We start from the raw sequence: 25,254 nt of genomic DNA, 5'->3' as shown, positions 1-25,254 counted from the left end.
TTATTTTTATCTATATGCTGAGCTCATAATCAGGGAAGCTGAATTATATGTAGAAGGATGCAGCATCAGGACTGGATGAAGGTTACTAGCATCCTGAGATAGGCAGATGACACAATCTTGTTTGCTTAAAGTGAGGAGGAATTGAAACACTTGCTGATGAAGATCACATATTGCAGCCTTCAATATGCATTACAACTCAATGTAAAGAAAACGAAAATCCCCACCAACTGGACCAATAGATAACACTATGATAAATGGAGGAAAGATCAAAGTTGTCAAGGATTTTTTCTCACTTGGATCCACAAGTAATTCTCATGGAAGTAACAGTCAAGAGCTCAAAAGATACATTACACAGGATAAATCTGCTGCACAGGACCACTTTAAAATGCTCAAAAGCAAGGAGGTTACTTTGAGGACTAAGGTGGACCTGACCCAAGTCATGGTATTTTCAATTGCCTCATATGCATGTCAAAGTCGGACACTGAATCAAGAAGACTGAAGAAGAATTGATGTTTTAAAGCTATGGTGCTGCTGGTTAAGATTTCTGAAAGTACTATGGACTATCAAGAAGATAAACAGGTCTGATTTGGAATACAGCTAGAATACTCCTTAGAGCAGCGGTTCTCAACTTATGGGTCGTGACCCCTTTGGGTGTGTGTGTCGAACAACCCTTTCACAGGGGTGGCCTGATTCCTAACAGTAGCAGAATTACAGTTAAGAAGTAGCAACGAAAGCGAAGTAAGTCAGGCACAAAAGGACAAGTACAACACGAGCCCGCTGAGGTAAGTATTAAAAAATTTTTTTTAATTAAAAAAAAATTTTTTTAATGCAAAAGTGGCATAGGGGAAAAAGCTACTGTATACAAACATTTCTGGGGTGAAGATTGTGTAGTATGGCAGAGACCAGATCAAAATCAGGGATGCACATGGTAGACAACAGTGGAGGAGGTGGGGAAAGGAAAATAAAAGGATGAATATAAGGAAGAAAAGGGAAGTGGGGGCATGGGGCACTAATCCACCCCAGGGGAGGGTATTGTTTATATCTCCACAGGGAAAGTGGGACCAGACTTCAACCCAGTGCCGCAAGGTGTGAATGCAATATCCCGGCGTGGAGTAGGGCCCAGCACCAAAAATTAAGTGGATTCCTGCCCCTTCCCCAACAAGAATTTGTTTCAAAGGATGACATTGATTCTGCAGCTCCGGGAGATGGACATATCTGATCAGAGCACACGGGAGCAGATGAAGGGGCAGGAGGAGACAGTGGAACACAGGCTGGCCCACGAGGCCGTGAGGATGATGTTCCTGAGTAGAGCAGCCAGTCCACAGAGAGAACAACATGGCTGGCCCCACTATGAGACATGATGCCAATCAGTGACTAAGGGCGATACAGGGGACAGCACTGGAGACACAGTGTGGGAATTGCACCTGACCTGATCCCACCACACCAAGGCAAAGCACTGGGGGAGTGCAGTGGAACTGCAAGGGAATGGAGTGGCAAGGTCCCCAGGGAATGCTGAAAGTGGGACTTTGGGGCCAGGGCGTGGTGCCCCAACAGACTGGACTGGAAAACCCTCCTAAGGGCCAGCAAACGATCCTTGAACGAACTACAAGCCTTTCTTTTGTGAAGTGTTTTGTTTTGTTCTCTGTCAGTGGTTTGTTTTTGTTGTTTTATTGTCTGGTTGTATACTGTTGCTTTGTTTTCCTCTGTCTTGTTTTCATGCATGTTAGTGTCTCCACAGGTCTGTCTGAATAGGACAGCTGGATGAACTATCTGGAGGAAAAACAATAGGACAGACAGTTCGGGGGGGGGGGGGGGGGGACAGACAGATCCGAGTGGGGGAGGGGGAAGAGGGTAAGGAAGTGGTGTTAATAAACACAGGGACAAGGGAACAACATGGGACCCAAAATGGTAGTGAGGGGGGAGTGACAGGCCTGATGGGGAACGATCAAGGGTATGGTTGCATAGAGAAGAGGTATAGCTGTAGCCAAGGTGGGGACGGAGCATGGTGGTGGGGCAGGAGCAAAGTCAAGGGAGAGGGAGGAAGGAGCTGGGAGTCAAGGGGCATTTATGGAGGTCTAGACAAAGACGTGTACATGCAAACATATATATGAGGATGGGGAAATAGATCTAATTGTCTACATTTATAGGTTTAATATTAAGGTGGCTGAAGGACCTTGGGCCTCTACTAAAGCACTCCCTCAATGCATGAATACTTTCATTTATTAAATTGGTACTCTATGATGCTCACTCTCCCGACACAACTGCTGAAGCCAAAGTGCGTGAACAAGTAAATGTGGTGAAGAAAGCTGATGGTGCCCGGCTATCAAAAGAGATAGTGACTGGGGTCTTAAAGGCTTGAAGATAAACAAGCGGCCATTTAGCTCAGAAGCAACAAAGCCCACATGGAAGAACACACCAGCCTGAGTGAGCGAGTGATCCCAAAGGGATCAGTTATCAGGCCTCAAAGAACAAAAAAATCATCATATCATTGGCTGCACACCTCCATGATAGGATCGCTGAAGACAAATGGGTGCATAAGCAAATGTGGCGAAGAAAGCGGATGGTGCCCGGCTATCAAAAGAGATAGTGTCTGGGGTCTTAAAGGCTTGAAGATAAACAAGCGGCCATCTAGCTCAGAAGCAAAAAAGCCCACATGGAAGAAGCACACCAGCCAGTGCGATCACGAGGTGCCAAAGGGACCAGGTATAAGGCATCATGCAAAAAAAAAAAAAGAGTATGTGTGTGTGTGTGTGTATATATATATATATATATATATATATATATATATATATATATATATATATATATATATACACATACACACCACATTGAATGAAGGGGGAAGTGCACAGTGGAGACCCAAGACCCAAGTGTCGGCCACTGGAGATCCCCTCATAGAGGGGTTTAGGAGAGGCGATGGGTCAGTCAGGGTGCAAGGTAGTACCGACGAAGAGCACAGCTTTCCCCCAGATCCTGGATGCTTCCTCCCCCCAACTACCATGATCCGAATTCTACCTTGCAGGGCTGGATAGGGCAGAGCTTGTACACTGGTACCTATGAGGGCTGGAGGCACAGGGAATCCAGGGTGGATGATACCTTCAGGACCAAGGGTGTGAGGGGCGATGCTGGGAGAGTGTAGGGTGAGTGGGTTGGAAAGGGGGAACTGATTACAGGGATCCACATGTGACCTCCTCCCTGGGAGAGGGACGGCAGAGAAGAGGGGGAAGGGAGACTCCGGATAGAGCAAGATATGACAAAATAACGATGTATAAATTACAAAGGGCACATGAGGGAGGGGGTAGCGGGGAGGGAGGGAAAAAAAAAAGAGGACCTGATGCAAAGGGCTTAAGTGGAGAGCAAATGCTTTGAGAATGATTGGGGCGGGGAATGTATGAACTGTGATAAGAGTTGTATGAGTCCCTAATAAAATTTAAAAAAAAAAGGGAAAAAAAAAAGAAAAGAAAATGATTAGGGCAAAGAATGTACAGATGTGCTTTATACAATTGATGTATGTATATGTATGGACTGTGATAAGAGTTGTATGAGCCCCTAATAAAACGTTTAAAAAAAAAAGAAAGAAAAGCAAGTAAAGGAGGGAGGGGAAAAAAACAAAAGAGGACCTGATGCGGAGGGCTTAAGTGGAGAGCAAATGCTTTGAGAGTGATTAGGGCAAAGAATGTAGGGATGTACTTTATACAATTGATGTATGTATATGTGTGGATTGTGATAAGAGTTGTATGAGCCCCTAATAAAATGTTTTAAAAAAAGGTAGCAACGAAAGTAATTTTATTGTGTGTGTGTGTGGGGGGGGGGTGTTATCACAACAAGAGGAACTGTATTAAGGAGTTGTGGCCTTTAGGAAGATTGCGAATCACTGCCTTAGAGGCAAGGATGGAGAGATTTTTGGGTCAGGCACACCTGTATCTCCAAGTAGTGGTTTATTTGCTTTCTGACATTTACAAAAGATCTGCATGGTCTATCTACATAAGATAGGTGGGATAAACAATCTGGGGGAGAAAACAATGGTTTCCAGGGGTACATGGGAGAAGGGGAGGTAGGGGAAAGGAAGTGGGTGTTAACAAACACATGGGCAAGGGAACAAGTGATCTAAAATTGATGGCAAGGAGGGTGTAGGAGGCCTGGTAGGGCTTGATCAAGGGTAATGTAACTGAGAGGAATTACAGAAACCCAAATGAAGGCTGAGCATGATAGTGGGACAAGAGGAAAGTAAAAGGACATAGAGGAAAGAACTAGAGGCAAAGGGCATTATAGAAGTTTAGATACAGGTATGCCCATATGTAAATATATTTATATATGAGGATGGGGAAATAGATCTATGTGCATATATTTATAGGTTTAGTATTAAGGTAGCAGATGGACATTGGGCCTCTACTCAAGTACTCCCTTAATGTAAAACCCTTGTTCTATTAAACCGGCATTCCATGATGCTCACCTTTCCTACACAATCGCTGAAGACAAAGTGGGAGCATAAGAAAATGTGAAAAAAGCTGATGGTGCGGGGCTATCAAAAGATATAGCGTCTGGGGTCTTAAAGGCTTGAAGATAAACAAGCGGCCATCTAGCTCAGAAGTAACAAAGCCCACATGGAGGAAGCACACTAGCCTGTGTGATCACACGGTGTTGAAGCGATCAGGTATCAGGCATCAAAGAACAAAAGAACCCTATCATTGTGCATGAACGGGAGTGCAGAGTGGAGACCTAAAGTCCATCTGTAGGCAACTGGACATCCCCTTACAGAAAGGTCATGGGGAGGAGACGAGCCAGTCAGGATGCAGTACAGCACCGATGAAACATACAACTTTCTTCTAGTTCTTTAATCCTTCTTCCCCCCAATATCATGACCCCAATCCTACCTTACAAATCCATCTAGACCAGAGGATGTACACTGGTACAGATAGGAACTGGAAACACAGGGAATCCAGGGTGGATGATCCCTTCAGGACCAATGGTGTGAATGGCGATACTGGGATGGTAGAGGGATGGGGGTGAAGAGGGGGAACCAATTACAAGGATCTACATTTGACCTCCTCCCTGGGGGGGCTGACAACAGAAAAGTGGGTGAAGGGAGACATCAGACAGTACAAAACATGACAAAATAATAATAATTTATACATCACCAAGCATTCATGAGGGAGGGGAAAAAAAGAGCTCAAGTAGAAAATGTTTTGAAAGTGATGATGGCAACAAATGTACAAATGTGCTTGATACAATGGATGCACGTATGGATTGTGATAAGAGTTAGATGAGTCTCCAATAAAAGGATTTTAAAGATTAAAAAATAAAAAAACCCAAAACAACAACAAAAAAGACACACAGCAAATTTGCAACATATCATGTAATTTCTTGACTGCTGCTTTCATGGGGACTGGTTGTGGACAAACAGCATTCTTTGTTAATTAAATACAAATGAAACCTTCAATGAGAAACATCTCATACCCACTAAAAAGGTTACCAGAGCCCTGATGGCATAATGGTTAAGCATTCTGCTGCTAACTCAAAAGATGGCAGTTTGAATCCATTAAACATACCTGATGAGAAAATACCTGGAAATCTGTTCCTGGGGAAAATTACAGCTTAGAAAATCTTGTGGGGGCAGATCTACTCTGTCTTATAGGGTCAACATGGATAGGAATCAAGCAGCTAATCCTTAACAATGACAACAGAATACTTTTAGTAAGAGAAAATACAGATTTTGAAAAGTATGTAGAGAAATTGGAACTCTCACATATAGCTTAGAAAGTATATTTGTACATTCTTTATGGAAGGCAAAATCGGAAAATTTATCAAAATTACAGATATACAAGTAATTATAATTTTAGATTTTTTCTCACACACATTCCTGTAAATATTGTTTTAGGTTACATGAGATTACAATTTCAAATATAATTTAAGGAAAACATTTATTGTCACAAACAGAGCAAAGACAAGACAAATGATTTATCAATGGATTAAGGAGACTATTAGCACGAGGTCATAATGGCATCCTGGGGTTTGCAGGGATGTCACGTTTTTAAAAAGGGCATGGGAAGCCAAAGGAAACATTCACAAAAACATTATTGGTGGTGGATCAATACATCAGTTATAGATGGGATGCAAGAATTGGGAAGAGAACCATGATTGGGTTATGTATATATAGCAGTTATATAATCTGTCAACTTAAGTGAAGAGGTGGAGTTTTACCTGTCAATCAGGTCACAAGGTAACACCCACCAGGAAGATTCTGGGAACCTCCTCTTTTTCTCCTGGAAAGAAGACCATACTCTCTCTCTCTCTGCTTCCTGATGATAAGCCACACGGAGCCATGCTGATGGCAGTCAGAGCCCTGGAGGTGGAGGAGTCATGCGGAGCCCCATGCCAGTACTGAGCTGCTTTCACTATCACTGGCCTGTGATATTCTTGAATTCAGCATCATTGCAAGTGTTACGTGAGTCTGAAGAATTTATAGACTGTTATCAGACATGTGGGCTAATTCCAGACTTATGGACTTGATTTCGACTGGGCTGGGATGTTTTCTTAATATACAATTACTCTTTGATATAAAGCTCTCTCTTACACAAGTAGTCCGTGGATTTGTTTCTGTAGTGAACCTGGTCTAATACAGTACATTACACAGAAGAACTTAGAGAATTGGTCCACAGTTTTCTGACCAAAGAAAAGCCTGTAAGGGAGACTGTCCCTCTCTGGGGTGGCTATGTCAGTTGTTGTTCGTAGGTGTCATCTAGTAGGTTCTGTTTACAACAAAATGAAACACTGACTATTTCTATCTATACCATACCCACAACTACTCTTACGTTTGAGCCCATTGTTGCAACCACTGTGTTAATCCATCTTTTCAAGGACCTCGTTTCCATTTCCAATGCAGTCTGAGGACAAGACTGTTCACATTCCTCGATAATGGCCAAGGGGGTCTTAATTTGCACAGGACCTCTGCAAGTGGATTTTGGGCTTTCAGTGTCATCCACAACCTTCTGCAATCCCAGTGCTCTGAATTTAAGTACAAATATAAGATAAAATGAAAAAGGTTCTAGGTTATTCAGTCCAGTATAGGATGTAAGAAGTAACAGATCAAGTATAATCTATTTATCAATAAAAGACTAGCTAAATAATTTGTGCATTTGTGCAGTTATAAAGTATAGCTTTGAAGAAATGAGAAAATTCAGACTAAAAAATAGGGCCTCCAAGACAGTTACTGGGTAAGTGGGAGGGGTGTGGGAACGACCCAACAAGAATACAATTTACCATCTGAATGGGGAAAAAGCCTAAATTTACATATTACGTATGTATATACAAACATATATTTGCTTGAAAATGAAAAAAAAAAATCAAGATAAAAACTCTTTATAGGAACTGTTGATAGTGGCTGTCTCCTGATGGGAGTCCTGGGTGGCGGCTATAGGAGAGGGTAGGAAAATGGCAGAGAACATGAGTGTGTGTGTACATGTGCATACATACATACATACATACTTTTTTAGAACTTTGGATTTATTTATTAATTAACCACGTGATGAATAATCAACCTATTGCCACTGAGTTGATTCAGACTCACAGAAATCCTATAGGACAAAGTAGAGCTGTCCTACAGGGTTTCTAAGGCTGCTAATCTTTACAGAAGCAGACTGCCACATTCTGCAACAGAGTGGCCGGTGGGTTTGAATCATTGACTCTTAGTTAGCCCAACATTTTAACCACTCCTATTCAAAACAGACAATTAAAGGTATGCATTAAAACGCCACATACCTTTTCATGCCATACCTTGATGCCTGAAGGATCAATGAAATAAATGTCTTTTTTCTCGGAATACCAAAACGTGGACAGAATATTGAAAAGATAGCAAAGGTTCACTTGTCATTGGATTCACAGTATTTGTACAGAGACTCTGTACGAGGCAATGGGGGTAGAGTGGAACTTGAATCTAAACCAGAGAAGACAATAGAACAGATAACACAATTCTATAAATTTTTTGATAGGGTAAGCAGAACACACCGGCAGGGGACCTACCTTAGTATAGGAATAAAGGAAGGCCTCCTGAAGATGGAGGAGAAGCAGCAGTTAGTGAGATGAGACAGAGGTAGACGCCTACACTATGGAGAGGCTCAGGACATGACACCACAGAGGAAGGACAGATTTTTCAGCATCTAGTAAGTCATATTAAGAGTTGAGCTTTATTATTATTATTTTCCTCCCCACCCCCTCCTTTTTAGGTGTCTACCATGTGTATCCCTGTATTTGGTCTGGTCCCTGCCATATTACCTGGTCCTCACCCCAGGAATATTTGTATACAGGAGCTTTTTCCCTATGCCCCCTTTGCATTTTTTTTTTAAAGCTTACCTCTGTGGACTCATGTGGTATTTGTTCTTTTGTGCTTGACTTACTTCGCTTAGCATGATTTCCTCCAGTTCTCCTCATGCTGCAATGTGCTTTATACATTCATCATTGCTTTTTAGCGAAACGTAGTACTCCACTGTATGTATATATCACAGCCTTTTATTCCAATAGTCAGTTGATGGAAATTTGGGTTGTTTCCAACTCCTTGCAATTGGGAACTGTGTTGCCACCAACAGTGGAGCACAGATGTCTGGCCTTGGTTTGTTTCTTGCCTCTTCTGGGTATATGCCTGGTAGGAAGATTGCTGGGTCGTATGGTAACTCGATTTCCATCTGTTTTAGACATCGCCAAATCGATTTCCATAGTGGCTGTACATACTTACATGTCCACCAGCAGTGGATAAGAGTTCCTGTCTCTCCAAAGCCCCTCCAACACTTGTTGTTTTCTGATTTTTTTTTGAATTAGGCTATCTTTGAGGGTGTTAGGTGGTACCTTATTGTTGTTTTAATATGCATTTCTCTTATGGCTGAGGATTGGGAATATTTTGTTGGCCATTCGGATTTCTGCCCCTGAGAAACTTCTGTTCAGGTCCTTTGCCCACCTCTCAAGTGGGCAATTAGTTTTTTTCTTTTTGGAAGCTAGAAGAGTATTGTAGAGTTTAGTAATAAACCTTTGTCTTATGTGTCATTGTTAAAGATGTTTTCCCAGTCCGTGGACTATCTTACTACTCTCTTGGTGAATTTTTTCGATGTACACACGTGTTTCATCTTCAGTATATCCTATTTGTCAATTTGTCCCCCTGTGTTTGTGTCCTTCCCTATTTCTGATAGCCTATGTATTCCCTGTGCCAGAGTTCTCAAGTTGGTCCCAATTCCCTCAGATGGCCCTAATAGTTAGGGGTTTAACTTAGGGGGTATTGTTTATATCTCAACAGGGAGAGAGGAGCCAGACTTCAACCCAGAGCTCTAAGATGTGAATGCAACATGCTGGCGTGGAATAGGGAACCAGTGGAGGTCTGGGGGACCAGCCTCAATCCCAACTACTAAGTGTACACCTGACCCTCCCTCCAGAAGAATTTATTTCAAAGGACAGCATTGAATCTGAAGCTCCGGGAGAGGGACATATCTGATTGGAACACAGGGGAGCAGATGAAGGGGGTGGAGGAAAGAGTGGAGCACATCCTGGCCCACCAGGCCATGAGGACCATGTTCCCAATTAGAGTAGCCAGTCTACACAGAGGACCACATGGCCGGTCCCACTATGAGACATGACGTCCCTGACTGACCCACAGCCCTACAGAGGACAACACCAGAGACACAGTGTGGGAATTGCACCCGATCTGATCCTGTCACACCGAGGCAAAACACTAAGGGGGTGCAAGAGAACAGCAAGGGAATGGAGTGGAAAGGTCCCCAGGGAATGCTGATGGTGGACTTTGGGCCAAGGCATGGTGCCCCAACAGACTGGACTTGAAAACACCCCTAAAGGCCAACAAACAATCCTTGAACTAACTACAAGCTTTTCTTGTTGTGTTTTGTTGGGTTTCTTTTTTTTTGGGGGGGGGTCATTGGTTTGTTGTATGTTTTTGCTTGGTTTTGCTCTGTCCTGTTTTTGTGCATGCTATTATCTCTGCAGGTCTGTCTAAATAAGATAGGCTGGATGAACAATCTGGAGGAGAAAACAATGGGACTGACAGTTCCGGAGGGACATAGGAGAGAGGGAGGTGGGGGGAAAGGTAGTGGTGTTAACAAACCCAGGGACAAGAGAACAAGTGATCTAAATCAGTGGTGAGGAGGGTGTGGGAGGCCTGGTATGGCATGATCAAGGGTAATGTAACAAAGAGGAATTGCTGAGCATGATAGTGGGACAGAAGGAAAGTGAACGGAAAGTGAAAGGAAATTGAGGAAAGAGCTGGGAGGCAAAGGACATTTATAGAGGTCTAGATAAAGACATGTATATATGAAAATATATTTATATATGAGGATGGGGAGATAGATCTATGTGCATATATTTATTGGTTTAGTTTTAAGGTAGCAGAAGAACATTGGGCCTCCACTCAAGTACTCCCTCAATGCAAGAATACTATCTTCTATTAAATTGGCATTCTATGATGCTCACCTTCCTTGCACAACTGCTGAAGACAAAGCGGGTGAATAAGCAAATGTGAACAAAGCTGTTGGTGCCCTGCTATCAAAAGATATAGCATCTGGGGTCTTATAGGCTTGAAGGTAAACAAGTGGCCGTCTAGCTCAGAAGCAACAAAGCCCACATGGAGGAAGCACACTAGCCTGTGTGATCACAAGGTGTTGAGGGGATCAGGTTATCAGGCATCAAAGAACAAAAGAACCCTATCTTTGTGCATGAAGGGGAGTGCAGGGTGGAGACCTAAAGTCCATCCATGGGGAGGAGACAATCCAGTCAGGGTGCAGTATAGCACTGATGAAACATACAACTTTCCTCTAGTTCTATAATGCTTCTTCCCCACAATATCATAAGCCCAATTCTACCTTACAAATCCAGCTAGACCAGGATGTACACTGGTACAGATAGGAACTGGAAACACAGGAAATCCAGGGCGGATGATCCCTTCAGGACCAGTGGTGTGAATGGCGATTCTGGGATGGTAGAGGGATAGGGGGTGGAGAGGGGGAACCAATTACAAGGATCTACATTTGACGACGACAAAATAAAAATTTACAAATTATCAAGGGTTCATGAGGGGAGGGGGAACAGGGAAGGAGGGGAAAAAATGAGGAGCTGATGCCAGGGGCTTAGGTGGAGAACAAATGTTTTGAGAATGGTGAGGGCAATGAATGTACAAATGTGCTTTCCACAATTGATGTATGTATGGATTGTGTTGTGTTGTATAAGCCCCTAATAAAATGATTATAAAAAAAGAGTTGAGCTTTATATTAAAAAAAAGAAACAAAAAGAGTTGAGCTTTGTAAGTACAACATGCAGAAAAGGAAGTTGCCAAAAAGTTGTAAGCAGGGGATAAAATTCATAAGACTGAAAGATTACACAGAAAGAGTAACAACCAGAGATGGAGAGACTAACAATAAATCTGTTGTAACAATTAACAGGAAAGATATAACCTGGCCTGAACAAAATGAAAAGTGGTAAGGGGGACAGAAATGTATATGGACTCATGAGAATCTGATGATAGGAACGGTATTAATAAAAACAGTAAGTCTAGAAAATATGCTGAAGCAGCAGATTTGGAGAGCTGGAAGGGGGAGGATGATATTCAATAGTGGACAAGATGAATTTAAAATGTCTGCCTGGGCGAAAGAGAAGCATTTAGTTCACCAAGAGAAAGAATACCGCCTGAGTACAGCACATTTAAAACCAATGTCTGAAGAACACCAACATTTAGGGAACAGAGAAGAGTTAACTAAGTGACTAATGACAGATCTGAAGGGTAGGAAACAAGTAAACAAACAAGAAGTTTTATCTTCTTTTAATTAGGAATGGCTCTTAGTAGAAATCCAATGATATGATTAAAGACAAAGTCTTACTCTTAATAAAACTGCAACTCAAAGAGCATACTAAGAAACCATATATATACTTAGGGTCATGTCACAGTCAGTCCTTAGCTGTTAACTGGGGAAAAAACAAAACAAAAATCCTAAAATAGCAAAAATGCAACCCACAGATCATCCCCAAGCAAGTTCAAATTATCCTTTTATAAAATAAAGATAACTGAATCAGGTAGGCACCCATACTAATCTATTATGCAAGCACACTTTTAGAAAACTGCTATAATCTGTTGTACTGTCTTGACAAGCTGTTCATTTGTAAGAAGCATCCTTTTACATGACAGAGCAGTACCCGCCTATCTAAATTTAGACAATGACAGAGACTGGAGACGACCAAAGGAAATTACAGAAACACAGAGGACTTGATTGAGTGCAAAAGCTATGTAGTATTTTGTTTCAACTGATATAATGATCAGGCAATACATGCGCAACTAGTTGGGAGTAATAAAACACAGGAAAGCAAACGATAAAAGAAAAATGTATTATGTATATTTGACTTCCAATGTCTGAAATAGCCATTAACTCAAACTCACTGCAATTGAGTCAATACTGACTCATAACAATCCTATATGAAGGGGTAGAAAATGCCCCCATGAGTTTTGAGGGCCAACTCTTAAGGGGAGTAGGAAGTTCTCTATCCATAGTATACAAAGAAATTAAGAGTGTAGCAGATCAAGGGTTCATGAGGGGAGGGGGACAGGGAGGGAGGGGAAAAAATGAGGAGCTGATGCCAGGGACTTAAGGGGAGACCAATCTGTATACTAATTTCAGATTTGCTATTTACTTTTGTATAACTTTGGCCAAGTTAGCTACCTTACTATGAAAGTATCAAGGGTTTTTTTGTGGTTAAAGTCCAAGACTTAATTTCACTTAATCAGATCAAAAGCAAAGTAATACCACGGAGTTGATTCCTCCTGATAGGGACCCTACATGGGGTCGCCAAGACTGTCCACTTTTCTGGGTGCAAACAGTCTCACCTTTTCATGGGGAAGGAGCTGGTGGTTTGGAAGCACCAATTTGTGGTTAGCACACCAACACCTACCTGACAGTACGTACTATCAGGTCTCTGTACTTCACTCAATTAGGACTTCTCATTTCCTAAATATAAGATAGGCAATCCACTAATCAGCCTCTTCTCTTCAGTAGTCCACAGTAAATTACAGCCTCAAAATACTACCAAAAATAAGTCCGATGTCATTTAAACCCCCAATTTTAATTTTCATGAAACAATAATTAAATATCATGTGTTCAGCTTACTACAACAGGTAAACTGTAGACGCCACCCGATCTCGGGGTTTGAAGTCTATAGACAGAACACATAGGTATTTGTCCTGGTTTCAAACTGTTCAGGCCAAACAATGAAACGTGACAAAGTTTATGAAGCCCTTACATTTTAAGTCTCTCTAGCTGAAGTATGGCTCATTAAATTTTTTTCTTATCAACATAACCTAAATATCTCACATTAGCTAATATGACCGAGCATGGGGGGAAATTTTTTATACCTTAATCACAACCTTTTTATGGCTGATATCTTAAAACAATGTTTGATTCTTGTCATTAATTGGTCCACACTTCAAAAGTAGCTTTGACTTTTAACACCAAATGCTTATCCACACCCCTCCAACCCCCGCTTTAAGTCCTAAAATAGTAGTTGCCAATTTTAAATGCTGAAATGACATTCTGAATCTTGATGATGAAAAGGAGAAGGCAAAAGCCAGGGCAGAAAGAAATAAGGCAAAAAATAAGAGCAAAGAAAAGGAGCAGAGTAGCTGCATTTCATGTGTCAAAAACCTTCCTCCTGTAAGAGCACTGAGCTTAAAGCTAAAGCCATTTCTTTTACAATGCTGTCTTCCTTTCCTGCTCTTATCGGAATTCTAAGAGTTCTGTTGTAACTTCTACACTGTAGAAACTTGTATCTGGCTGCTGTCTTTTCTGCACTTTCAGTTTTGTCCCCGCCCTGGGACCAAGGGTAGGGGTGAAATGACACTGAGGGCTCCCAGCACTGCTGAGGTGAGGTCTGTGTGGGTGTCCAAAGGAGTCAACCACTCGCCTACAAAACGTGTAGGTCCCTCACACAGCCTGGTCCTTGAGCTCCTTTGTATGACTGGCAGCTACCCACTCAGAGTAAGAGGAACCCTGACCAGAGGCGGAGCATCATGCAGGAAGAGGAGAAGTCTTAAAGTGGGCACAGCAGTCCGTTTTAGTGTAAGTAAATTCCTGATCTGCCTGTGAAAATACACTGGAAATGATAGAAACTTTTAGATTCACTTTTAAGATATTAGTGGCAAAAAACTGTAAACTGACTCAGTTAAGCCAGATGCTCTCTCTGATATTACACTGCTATACAGCCCTCTACACGGTACTCATGGTTAATATTAGCTTGATTCAACAGACTTAAGAGATTTTATAATTTACATTCAGACTTTGCAAATGTTTTTCTTTTTTCCCGTCAACCCTGTCACTTCCTTTAGCCCAGGTAACGTCAACATACAACATCAACTTTTTTCAGTGTTTCTGTAGCTCATCTCTGTTCTTTACTGGTTGCTCACCCTTCTAGACTGATGCAATCTTATCCTTCCTAGCGCTCATTTTCAATGCTACTCTCCCTCTAATCTCTCTCTAATCACTAACTCCTATTACTGCTTTTAGGAGATTAAGTCCTACAGTAGTTTCCAAGTGTCCTAGAAATTAATTCCAAGATCCTTACCTCACCTTTGTTATTAAATCTTAAAAAGGTGCCCCAGATTACCATCCCTTATTTCCCCACCTATCACTCTCCTTTCTGCCAACTGACTGTTCTTTCTTTGCCTGACTACCCTTGGTTTCCAGGATGTGCAGCACATGCCTGTAATGTCACCTTCCTCCACAAAAGCAATTCACTGGTCATCTTCCTACCATTTACATTTCACTCTCCATAAAGTCTTGCCAGATTACTCTGTTAGGAGACGGTATGCTTTCTAAAATAAGAGACCATAGGCCTGGCTGCACACTGTGGAGTAAAACACTAATGCAGTAGTTCTCAACCATCCTAATGCCATGACCCTTTAATGCAGTTCCTCATGCTGTGGTGACTCCCCTACCATAAAATTATATTCCTTGCTACTTCATAACTGTAATTTTGCTACTGTTATGAATCGGGCAACCCCTGTGAATGGGTCACTTGACCCCCAAAAGGGGCTGCAATCCACAGGTTGAGAACCGCGGCTCTAATACCTATGCTCCACACTAGGCCAAACAAAACCTCTAGACTAGGAGTTGGATAATGATGGGGGTTTTCATTAATTTTAACGGTAGCATTTCCCATCCCCCCTACCCCATTCTCCAACATCTCCCCACCCCCCAAAAAAGACAAAGAATTCCACAAGCTGCTTCTAATGAGCAGCCAAGGTTATGACCCATATATTAGCCCTATTCGGTCTGGGAATTAAAACTATACAATATCCTGTATCCCTAAAATATTACATGGCCTTGAACAATACATAAAATGTAAAGTCTGAAACAGCCTTTCATAGGCTTTATTTCTTCTGTGCATTCTAGTGTTCCTGTCCTATAAAGTGGGGAAGATCATTTTCACCTTACAGGTGTCATAAAAAACCCCACAAAATACTGACATAAAGGGACACACAAATATTAACTTGCTCAGTCACCTGGGTTAACTTAGCAAAGAAACAATTCAAATAGTAGTATAGAAAGTATTTGATGGTGAGCCTGGGGATACAGGTGCTGCCCAAAAGTTATGACTGAGCTAATACCAAGGGCTCAAGCAGGAAGAAAATATTTTGAAAAGGATGATGGCAACATATGTACAAATACAAATTGACACAATGGATGTATGGATTGTTATAAGAGCTGTAAGAACCCCCAATAAAATGATTAAAAAACAAATGAGTTATTATGACCAAAGGGTGATTCTTAATAGGTTGCAGACTTTTAGCAACTTTATTTTAAGTAGAATCCAATTGTCTACAGAAGGGCTTTGGGTCCCCACTACGCACTCCCCCTCATTCACAATGTTTTTTTGTTCTTTGATGCCTGATACCTGAACCCTTCGACACCTTGTAATCACACAGGCTGGTGTGCTTCTTCCATGTGGGTTTTGTTGTTTCTGAGCTTGATGGTCACTTATTTACCTTCAAGCCTTTAAGACCCCAGATGTTTTATCTTTTGATGGCTGGGCACCATCAGCTTTCTTTGCCACATGTGCTTATGCACCCCTTTGTCTTCAGCAATCATATTGTGGAGGTGAGCACACAATATGATTTTTTGTTCTTTGATTCCTGATAACTGATCCTTCGGCACATCGTGAACACAAAGGCTGGTGTGCTTCTTCCATGTGGGTTTTGTTGCTTCTCAGCTAGATAGCTGCTTGTTTACCTTCAAAGCTTTAAGACCCCAGACGCTATATCTTTTGATAGCCATACTCCATCAGCTTTCTTCACCACATTTGTTATGCACCCGCATTGTCTTCGGCAATCCTGTTGGGAAGGTGAGCATCATGGAATGCCAGTTTAATAGAATAAAGTATTCTTGCATTGAGGGAGTACTTGAGTGGAGGCCCAATGTCAATCTGCTACCTTAGTAGTAAACCTATCAATATATACATAGATCTATTTCCCCATCCTCGTATATAAATATATTTACATATGTACAAACCTTTATTTAGACTTCTATAAATGCTCTTTGCCTCCTACCTCTTTCCTCTCTTTTCTAAGGCTGTATTCTTTATGGAAGTAAACTGCCACAACTTTTTCCCACAGAGCAGCTTTTCTTTCCTCTGTAGAAGAGCTGGTGGGTCTGAAATGCTGATCTTGTAGTTAACAGCCCTATGCCTAGTCTACAAGACACCTAGGCTACATAGTGAGCTGTTAATATGTAGTTAATATTTGTAACATGAAAACAGATCACATTATTTTGTGATATGCCATGATCATTTGAGATCTACATACCAACACCCCCCCCCCCCCAGTAAAGCTCCATTTGAACTGTAGGCTTTATTGTAGTGGACCACAAGAAAAATCAACACTAAGCCAAACTGGGTGCTGTTGAGTTAGCTGTAATTACGACTTCATGTGCTATAGAATATTACTGTACTACAGACTTTTCAAGGCACCAGGCCTTCCTTTCTTTCAAGGTGTCTATGGATGAGTTTGAACCACCAACCTTTCAGTCAGTAGTTGAGTGTTTAACCATTTGTGTAATGCAAGGAGAAAAACAAGTGAGGCCCCAAGTGAGAGAGCCCTAGGGAGGGCTAGAATTAGAAGCATGACCTTTTAGAGGTAAACCCCTTTCATTTTACTCCTGGGAGATGTTAAAAGTTAATTTAGGATTAATCAACAATGAGACCACATCACATTTCGTCTATAAATTTTAATTAGACAAGATCCCATGGTCATAAGCTTATTCAGCTCTCTATATTAAGTCCAAGGATGTTACTTTGAGAACTAAGGTGGGCCTGATCCAAGCCATGGTATTTCCTATTGCCTCATATGCATGTGAAAGTTGGACACTGAATAAAGAAGACTGAAGAAGAAATGATGCATTTGATTTGTTGTGCTTGCAAAGAATACTGAAAGTACCACCAACTGCTAAAAGGACAAACAAATCTGTCTTGGGAGAAGTATGGCCAGAGGGAGACATTGGAGTGGTCATACACTTCTGGTAGGAATGATTGACAGTGTGGTTGCTGTCTACAACAAGAGGTTCTACAAAAAGTTAAGCATTGGATCGTCCTAACCCACTCCCATCGATTCACTTCTGATCACAGCAGTCCTATGTAGTATTTCCATGGCTGCCAGTAGTAGTTAGCCCATCTACCTTGCAGTTAACAGTTTGATGCTCACCTGCCAGTGTACCAGTTATTTTATGATCCGGCAATTCTATTCATTCACATACACCTGAGACATGAAAATACATGTACCCTTCCCAAAATAAGAAAGTATACAAAATGTTCATAGCAACACTACTCAATAGGCAAAAGAATAGAAAAACGCAAATGTCCACACACAGATGAAAGGGCACACAAATGGATTATTGTTCAGTCATAAAATAAAACCAACAAAGTACTGATAAATGTTACAACTTAGGCTGAACCTTGGAAATATCACGCTAAATTAAAAGTCAAATATGAACAACTGAATACTGCATAATTCTTTTATTATTATGTATCCAGAACAAGAAAATCCACAAAGACAGAAATAGCTAGCAAGGGATTAAAAAAAGCAAAGCAAAACAAACAAACAAATGCCTCAAAACTAAACTCACTGCCATCAGATCTACCTCAACTCATAATGATGTATGAGTTGACTCATAGTGACAAAAAGTTGCTTTATGGGTTCCAACAGTTTTACTAGCACATAATTTATATATCATGCAATTTAATAGTTTGATCATACAATAAGAATTGTACAATCATGACCACACCAATTTAACACCCCCAATAGTTAAATCACCTTTAAAATGAGTTATGCAATCCCTATTACTCCCCCTCTGCCTTCATTGTTTACTCCCTAAATCCCCTTTCCCTCCCTATCACCTGCCACCCACCCTATATGCCTTATAAACCCTTTTATCAGTTATTATCATTATGCATCCACTCCTCAAGGCTATGACTCTTTATAAGAGCAGAAAACCTCATCTATCTCCTATTAAGAGCAGCTGGTGTATTTGAACCACCAATCTTGAGGTTATCAGCCCAAAGTGTGACCCATTATGCCACTGGAGCTCCTTACAAGGGATAAAGGGAATAAAAGGGGCAGTGATTGCTTAACATCTACAGGGTGTTTTTCTGGAGTGATAAAACTAGAGAAAGGTGGTTGTTGCACAATACTGTAATTACACTAACTGTCGCTTAGCTGTACATCTACTTTAAAACAGTTAACTGTGTTATATGGATTTCACCTCAATAAAATATGACAACTATCATTTGCCTTACTTCTGGATTTCTATGAGAACCCAATTAAATATTTGAAAGCACTTGGCAAACTATGAAGGCCTAACAGATGCATATATGAAACCATTATCATGCTAGTCACCAAGTACGAGGAAGTTAACCCACAAATCCTCCTTTGTACACTCATTTTGAGTCCCCAAACTGAAAAAGAACAACAAAAAACAGGAAGTGGTTATTTCTTACTACCTAAACACAAATCCATTCTCCAAATCCTAAATAATGCCTCGGAGATGAATTAGCAGATTAAATACTGGAAAGCAAATGGAGAATTGTTCGTTGCTGCTGAGTGAGTTCCAACTAATAGTGACCCTATGGACAACAGAACGAAACAATGCCTGGTCCTGTTTCATCCTCACAATAGGTTAAGCCCTTTGCTGCTGCCACTGGTGTCAATCCATCTCAAAAAAGGATCTTTTGATGACCCTAGACTTCACCAAGCATGTTATCCTTCCCCAGGATCTGCTCTCTCTTGATGTCACGTCTAAACTATGTGTCAGGAAGTCTCAACACCCTCAATTCTAAAACACATTCTGTTTCTACTTCTTCCAGACAGATTTGTTCATTCTTCTGGTAGTCTGTGGTCCATTCAATATTCTCCCTCACCACAATTCAAATGGATCAGTACTTCTTCAGTCTTTTCATTAAAAGCTTTCACGTGCATGTGAAGTGACTGAAAATACTGACTTGAGTCAGGCGCATCCGTAGAGCCATCAGACTGTTGACAGAGATGTTGAATATTACTATCTGTTCCATAATTGAGCTGATCACTTTGAGCTCTTTATCAGGCCTCTCCTCTAAAATGTCAATCGAGCACATTCAGAATCTTTTGCTTTATTCTTCTACTTTAACAAGCATGATGTGCTTCCTCGGACTAATCTCCCTTGATAACACGTCTAAAGTATGTTGAGACCAAGTCTCGCCATCCTCACGAGCAGCATTCTGGTTGTATTTCTTACTAGACAAATTTGTTCGTTAATCTGGCAGGCCCAATATTTTCAACATTCTTATTAACAACGTAATTCAAAAGCATCGGTTTTCAGTCTTTCTTATTCACTCAAACTGTCACATGGATGTGAGGCAACTGAAAATATCATGCATGGCTTGGCTCAGATGGACTTAGTCCTCAAAGTGACATCCTTGCTCTTCAATATTTTAAAGATGTTTTCTGCAGATTTACCCAATGCTCCATGAGTGTTGACTGTGGAGGCAAGCAAGATGGTATCTTTGACAACTTCAATCTTTTCTGTTTATCATAAAGTTGTCTACTGGTCTAGTTGCAAGGATGTCTGTTTTCTTAGTGAAGTGTGATCTATACTGAAGGCTGTAGACTTTGATCTTCATCAAGATGTACGTCAAGTTCTTTGTGCTCTGAGCAAATAAGGTTGTGTCATCTGCCCATTGTAGATTGTTATTAAGTCTTCCTCATATCCTGATGTCACACTCTTTATAGTCTAGTTTCTTAGGTTGGTTGTCCAGCATGATTGAGTAAGGGGGAGAGGATACAACCCTGACATATCTCTTTCTTGATTTTAAACCGTATAGTGGCTTCTTGTTCTGTATGAATGACTTCTTCTTGGTCTATGTAGATGAGCATGAGCACAATTAAATGCCCCACGTAAGAATAAGGCTACTTAAAATCTTTTCAAAAGATTGACTGCTTTTATCTCCAAAGTTCTCAACTGATAAATTCTTTGAAATCACATTTCCCCTGGGTTTCAGGTACTCATGAAAAGCACTCTTTCCACCCACAAGCCTACAAAAGTTATTCTTGGTTCTGTGATCTTCTAGTAACTATACTGTATCACTTTCTACCAGGGATCATTCCAATCAGGTTCCATAACACAGTTCTCTGATGGCTTTATCTGACTGTAAGAACCAGTGTATTTACAAAATAGCAGAGAATTCTCTTTACTGTCACAGGTCCTAAGAGTATGGTTTCTATCTTATGCAAGACATGTCATTAACAAGTTGTATAAAGCTAGACAAGTAATTTATACTAATTGGGGACTCGGTTCCTATCTTTGTAAAAAATGTTCTTATTTTTACAACCATTTTTGTAAGAATCCTAGGTTAGGTATTCATTCCTTTCAGTCCACAAATATCAATACCAAGAGACCCCACCCTGCAAACAATCTCATCTTAGCTGTTGCTTTCAAATAGTCAATATTTCTTAACCCTTCCCATTTATCAGAAAGTAGTCACAGACACTGTAGGATACTGGCAGCCCACAATAAGAAATGCTTTAATAATACAGTTTTAAAAAACACCAGTAAGACTAACTCCATAATGGTAGTACTATGGTTTTTATATTCACTGGACTCTAAAAAGGAATTGAATCAGAAAGGTAGCAGGTAGGGCAGAGAACAATTAAATACTAGTGCCCATTTCCAGAAGCCAGTCCAACTAACTTCCTACCAGCTTTTCTCCTTTGGGAACAAATCTCCGGAGTTCAACCTAACTCCTGTCACCTCTAACTTTAGAATACCAGAAAATTCATGTTAGCCATAGCAGATCATTCATTTCAATGGATTCTGGGACTTCTGAACTAAGGTCAATGGGAGGGTTAGGGGACCAGACTAGAGTGGTATCATGCACAATAAAAATTGACTTAGGAAGTTGAAGAGAAGCTGGCTATATGGAACAGGAAAGACTTTTGGGAATTCATTTCTAAGCAGGGGCTTTAGATAAGAATAAGCACCCCTTAAACTTACCTGTTTGCCCTTGGAAAATGTTACATTAACATGAGCAGCATTGATAGGCAAAAGAATGGTCTGAAATAAGGATAAGGATCATTAAGCATGTAGAAAAGCATTGTCATCAGTTAATATATATCTGAAGCAGCCCTTCTTCACCCTGTGATTTCTATTGTCTCAGGCATTAATGTTCATCTATCTGCAAAGTTTATTTTAGTTACAATAACCACTAGTGTTTTACCCACTATAGACCTGCTCTAAAAATGGTAGGAAGCAAAATCTTTTGAAAAGGAAAAACTTGAGGAATGTCTGAGATATTATTCTCTATTGGGAGACATCATCATCTACTGTAAATGACTATTCCCTTCCTTTCAAGTTCTCAACTTGTCTTTTCCACCAACTCCACCATACATCCAAAGCCCATAAATTCAAAGTAATTCAAGATTATTAGGATAGGATAATACATACTGCAAAAATTCCCATTTCTTATAGGGAAACTACTTTTGAAATGTGATTTCTAGGTTGCTAATAGAGTCGCTATGAGTCAGAATTGACTCAATGGCAGTGAGTTTGAAAATATAAGCAAGGATCTCAAGGTTGAATTTTTAAACCTTTCAGGTACTTTTCAAGAGAAAGGTAGGGTTTCTGCTCCCATACGATTTCCAGTCTCGTACACTCTAGGGCAGTGGTTCTCAAATAGCATTTCCTAATGCCGTAACCCTTTAATACAGTTCATCATGTGTTGACCATGCCCAACCATAAAATTATTTTCCTTGCTACTTCATAACTAATTTAGCTACTGTTATGTATTTGTATGTCTGGGAATTGTGGGAGTAGTCTGATGGGGGAAAAGTGCATTAAAAGGTTCTAGAAATTAACCAGCCATGGTGGTGCTGTTGGGTAAACATTAGACTACTGGCCACAAAACTGGGGTTCAAACCTACCTACCATATGCTCAGAGGGAGAAAGATGAGGCTGCCTGATCCCTAAGATTCAGACTTGGAAAGCCTATAGAGTTGTAATGAGTCAAAACGGACCTGATGGCAGTGAATTTGCCTTATGGAATGGATTTGAAAGGTGTTTACCAACACCATAGAACCCAGGGGGTCATGAATTTGAAACCACCATCCACTCAGTGGGATAAAGATGAGGCTTTCTACTTCCATAGTTATAGCCTCAGAAATCCTCGGGGCAGTTCTACCATCTTACAGCATCACTGTGAATCAGGATCAACTTGACAGTAGTGTTATTTTTTTGAGACTACCACAGGAACCTGTATTGTTTCAAACCCAACGTGTATATGGACTGCGTGAGAAACTATAAACCTCTCAAATGTCACACGAATACTATTTTTTCTTAATAACAGATTCTACAGTTAACACTTAAAAGTTTAGAATGCAAAAAGTGTATTTTATTACAGGCCCAATTAAAGAAATTCATAGATAATACCTACTTTTGGTAGTATACCAATGAATCCATATTTATGTAAAAAAGTAATGATACCAAAAGCACAGCACTCACTATTTCAGTAAAGTTACCGTAACTTAAGGTGGAAAAGAAAAACTCCAGTCAAGTAAAGGAGAAAGATGAAGTGTTAGTGGGAGAAAGATGAAGCAGTCTATTCCCTAAGGCTTTAAAGCCTCGGGAGGTCTGAGGGGCAATTCTACCCTGTCCTACAGGGTTGCTGTGAACCAGAATTGACTTCAATGGAAGTGAGTGAGTGAGTGTGTTATTAGTAATTCTAAACTTCCATGTGTTATCATTTACCCTTTTACATACAAGGTAAGATGCTTAAGGTGCTAACACAAATGATCTCAAGTACAGAACACGAAACACAGTATTAGCCACACTTCCAACATACCACCAAAGATGACATGAGTCAATGTAGCTTCCGGGTCCTTGGTCAAACCTGACAAAGCCAGGAGGGTGAGGATGAGGATGTGATGGCAAAATTACTGTTTAGGCTCAAAGGGCAGTAAAGAAGCCAAAAATTAAAGAAAGTGGTATAGAAAGGCGGGGCCAAGAACATCTCGCACTTCCAGTTCCTTCAATATTTGGACCGAAATAAGAGAATTTTACTTCTCTCCTTTACAAAAAGGATTACGTCCAAGTCTGGCAGCTCACCTCACTCCCCACTCCACGCACCTGAAATAAAACATTTCCTCCATGAGGAATCTAAAGAAAGCTATTAGAAGCCTGAGGCTTAAAAAAAAAAAAAAAGAATTAAGCATGTGCCCCTCACACTTCTCGGTGGCCTCTCCCAAGGGTGTGAAAGCATCAACATCCGGTCGCCCACTCCCCCACCAGTGCCTAGCAAAGACGACGCGCGTCGCCTCTCCTTCCCGTTCAGACTCATCGCCTTTGAGAAGCTTATGGAATCTTTCTCTCCACTGCTCACCCATCCTTGTTCACGGCCGAGCATGGCATTCCCTACATGCTTCTCCCAGCGGGGCTGGCACGAAGAAAGCAGCAGGCTCCTGCAAGCCGCGCGCCGCCGAGGCCCGACCACCAGACCGTTGAGCCAGCGGAAATGCCCCCTCCCCGGGCCCCCGCCCCCCTCGCAGCCTCCACACCGAAATCGCTCCTCTGCGTCCTCCCGCCCCGCGACGGGCGGGCAGAGCCGGGGGAACCGAAAGGGCCGAGCAGGGACGGCCGTCATCCCTCACGAAGCCCGCTCCCTCCGGGCCGGGCGGGTGGCGAGGGAGGACCGACCGAATGGCAGTCTTCCCGGCCCCCGCCCCTCCAGCGCATCCGCCTGAAGCCCCCAAAGACGATGCCCGCCGCCCCCGAGCCCCTCCCCAGCCAGCCGTCCCCCGGGGCCCTGTCCCCCGCAGCCCTCCGCAAGGTCCCTCCCCGCCCCTCGCACCGCGGCGGCGCCCGGGCCGGCCCCCACGCCGGCCTCACACGCCGCACACAAAAGCGCCGCGGCGGCCGCCGCCGCCTTCCCGCCCCCACAGCCCACGGAGGAATCAATGAGGCGGCCGGCGCCCGCGTCCCCTCCGTGCACACCCGAATGCGGGGCTGGCCCGGCCGGGCCCGCGACGCCGCTCACCATCGCTCCGCTTGATCTCCACGTAAATCCCGATCTGGATCTTGCCGAAGCTGGACGCTGCCATCACCTCATCTGGAGCGGCGGCTGCGGGCCGGAGGAGGGGGACCGGAGAGCGGAAAAGGCAGGGAGGGGGCGGGGTGGGTGTGGGCGGGGGGGCGGTTGCCCGCGGACGCGCTGGTCCGGGCGACAGCGTGAACGCTAGCTGGGGCCGCGAGGGGCAGCGGCGGGGGAGGCGGAAGCGCCCGGCCTGCAGGCCGGCGGGGGACGCGCACAGCCCGGCGGCGGGGTGAAGCGAGGGCCAGGGCCGAGAGGCGGCGCCGGGGAGAGTGGGAGGACCCGCGCCGCCCGCCCGGGTGCCGACGCTGGGGAGGCGGGGCGCCGCGCGCCTGCGCAGGACGCGTCGCCGGCGTCTCTTCCTCCCCGGCTCCCTTTGCCCCTCGGTCCGCAGGCGACCCCGCCCAGCTCCGCGGCGGGCTGGAGGCCGGCGCGGCCGGGCCTGGCGACGGAGCTGAGCATGCGCAGCCCGGCCTCCGCGGCTCTGCGTCGAGTTTGATTTCAGCGCGCGGCCTGAAAGAGGCGGGATTCTGCGCGCGGCTGCCGGCCTTGACGTTGTGGTTTTCACGGTTTAGTGGTGCCGCGAGAACAGATTGAGTTCCGAGGCGGAGCTGAGCGATG

The 25,254-nt window shown here is 42.7% G+C and overlaps 1 protein-coding gene across 2 annotated transcripts in view; it reads right to left on the bottom strand.

Moving 5' to 3' along the window:
- The window catches only part of KIF2A (kinesin family member 2A), a 70,222-nt gene extending 45,337 nt beyond the window's left edge, over positions 1-24,885 (bottom strand). The window contains exon 1 of one of the 2 annotated variants that reach the window (XM_075541072.1): positions 24,580-24,885. In XM_075541072.1, the coding sequence (XP_075397187.1) occupies positions 24,580-24,643 (64 nt within the window). In that variant the 5' untranslated portion in view covers positions 24,644-24,885. The remainder of the gene's footprint in view (positions 1-24,579) is intronic. The other variant, XM_075541073.1, reaches the window with a different exon arrangement.
- Between the last annotated feature and the right edge of the window lie 369 nt (positions 24,886-25,254).

This window comes from Tenrec ecaudatus, chromosome 2 (genome assembly GCF_050624435.1).
Source record: "Tenrec ecaudatus isolate mTenEca1 chromosome 2, mTenEca1.hap1, whole genome shotgun sequence".
NCBI lineage: Eukaryota > Metazoa > Chordata > Mammalia > Afrosoricida > Tenrecidae > Tenrec > Tenrec ecaudatus.
The sequence above is the reverse complement of the archived record's forward strand: the minus strand, read 5'-3'. Positions and strand labels throughout refer to the sequence as shown.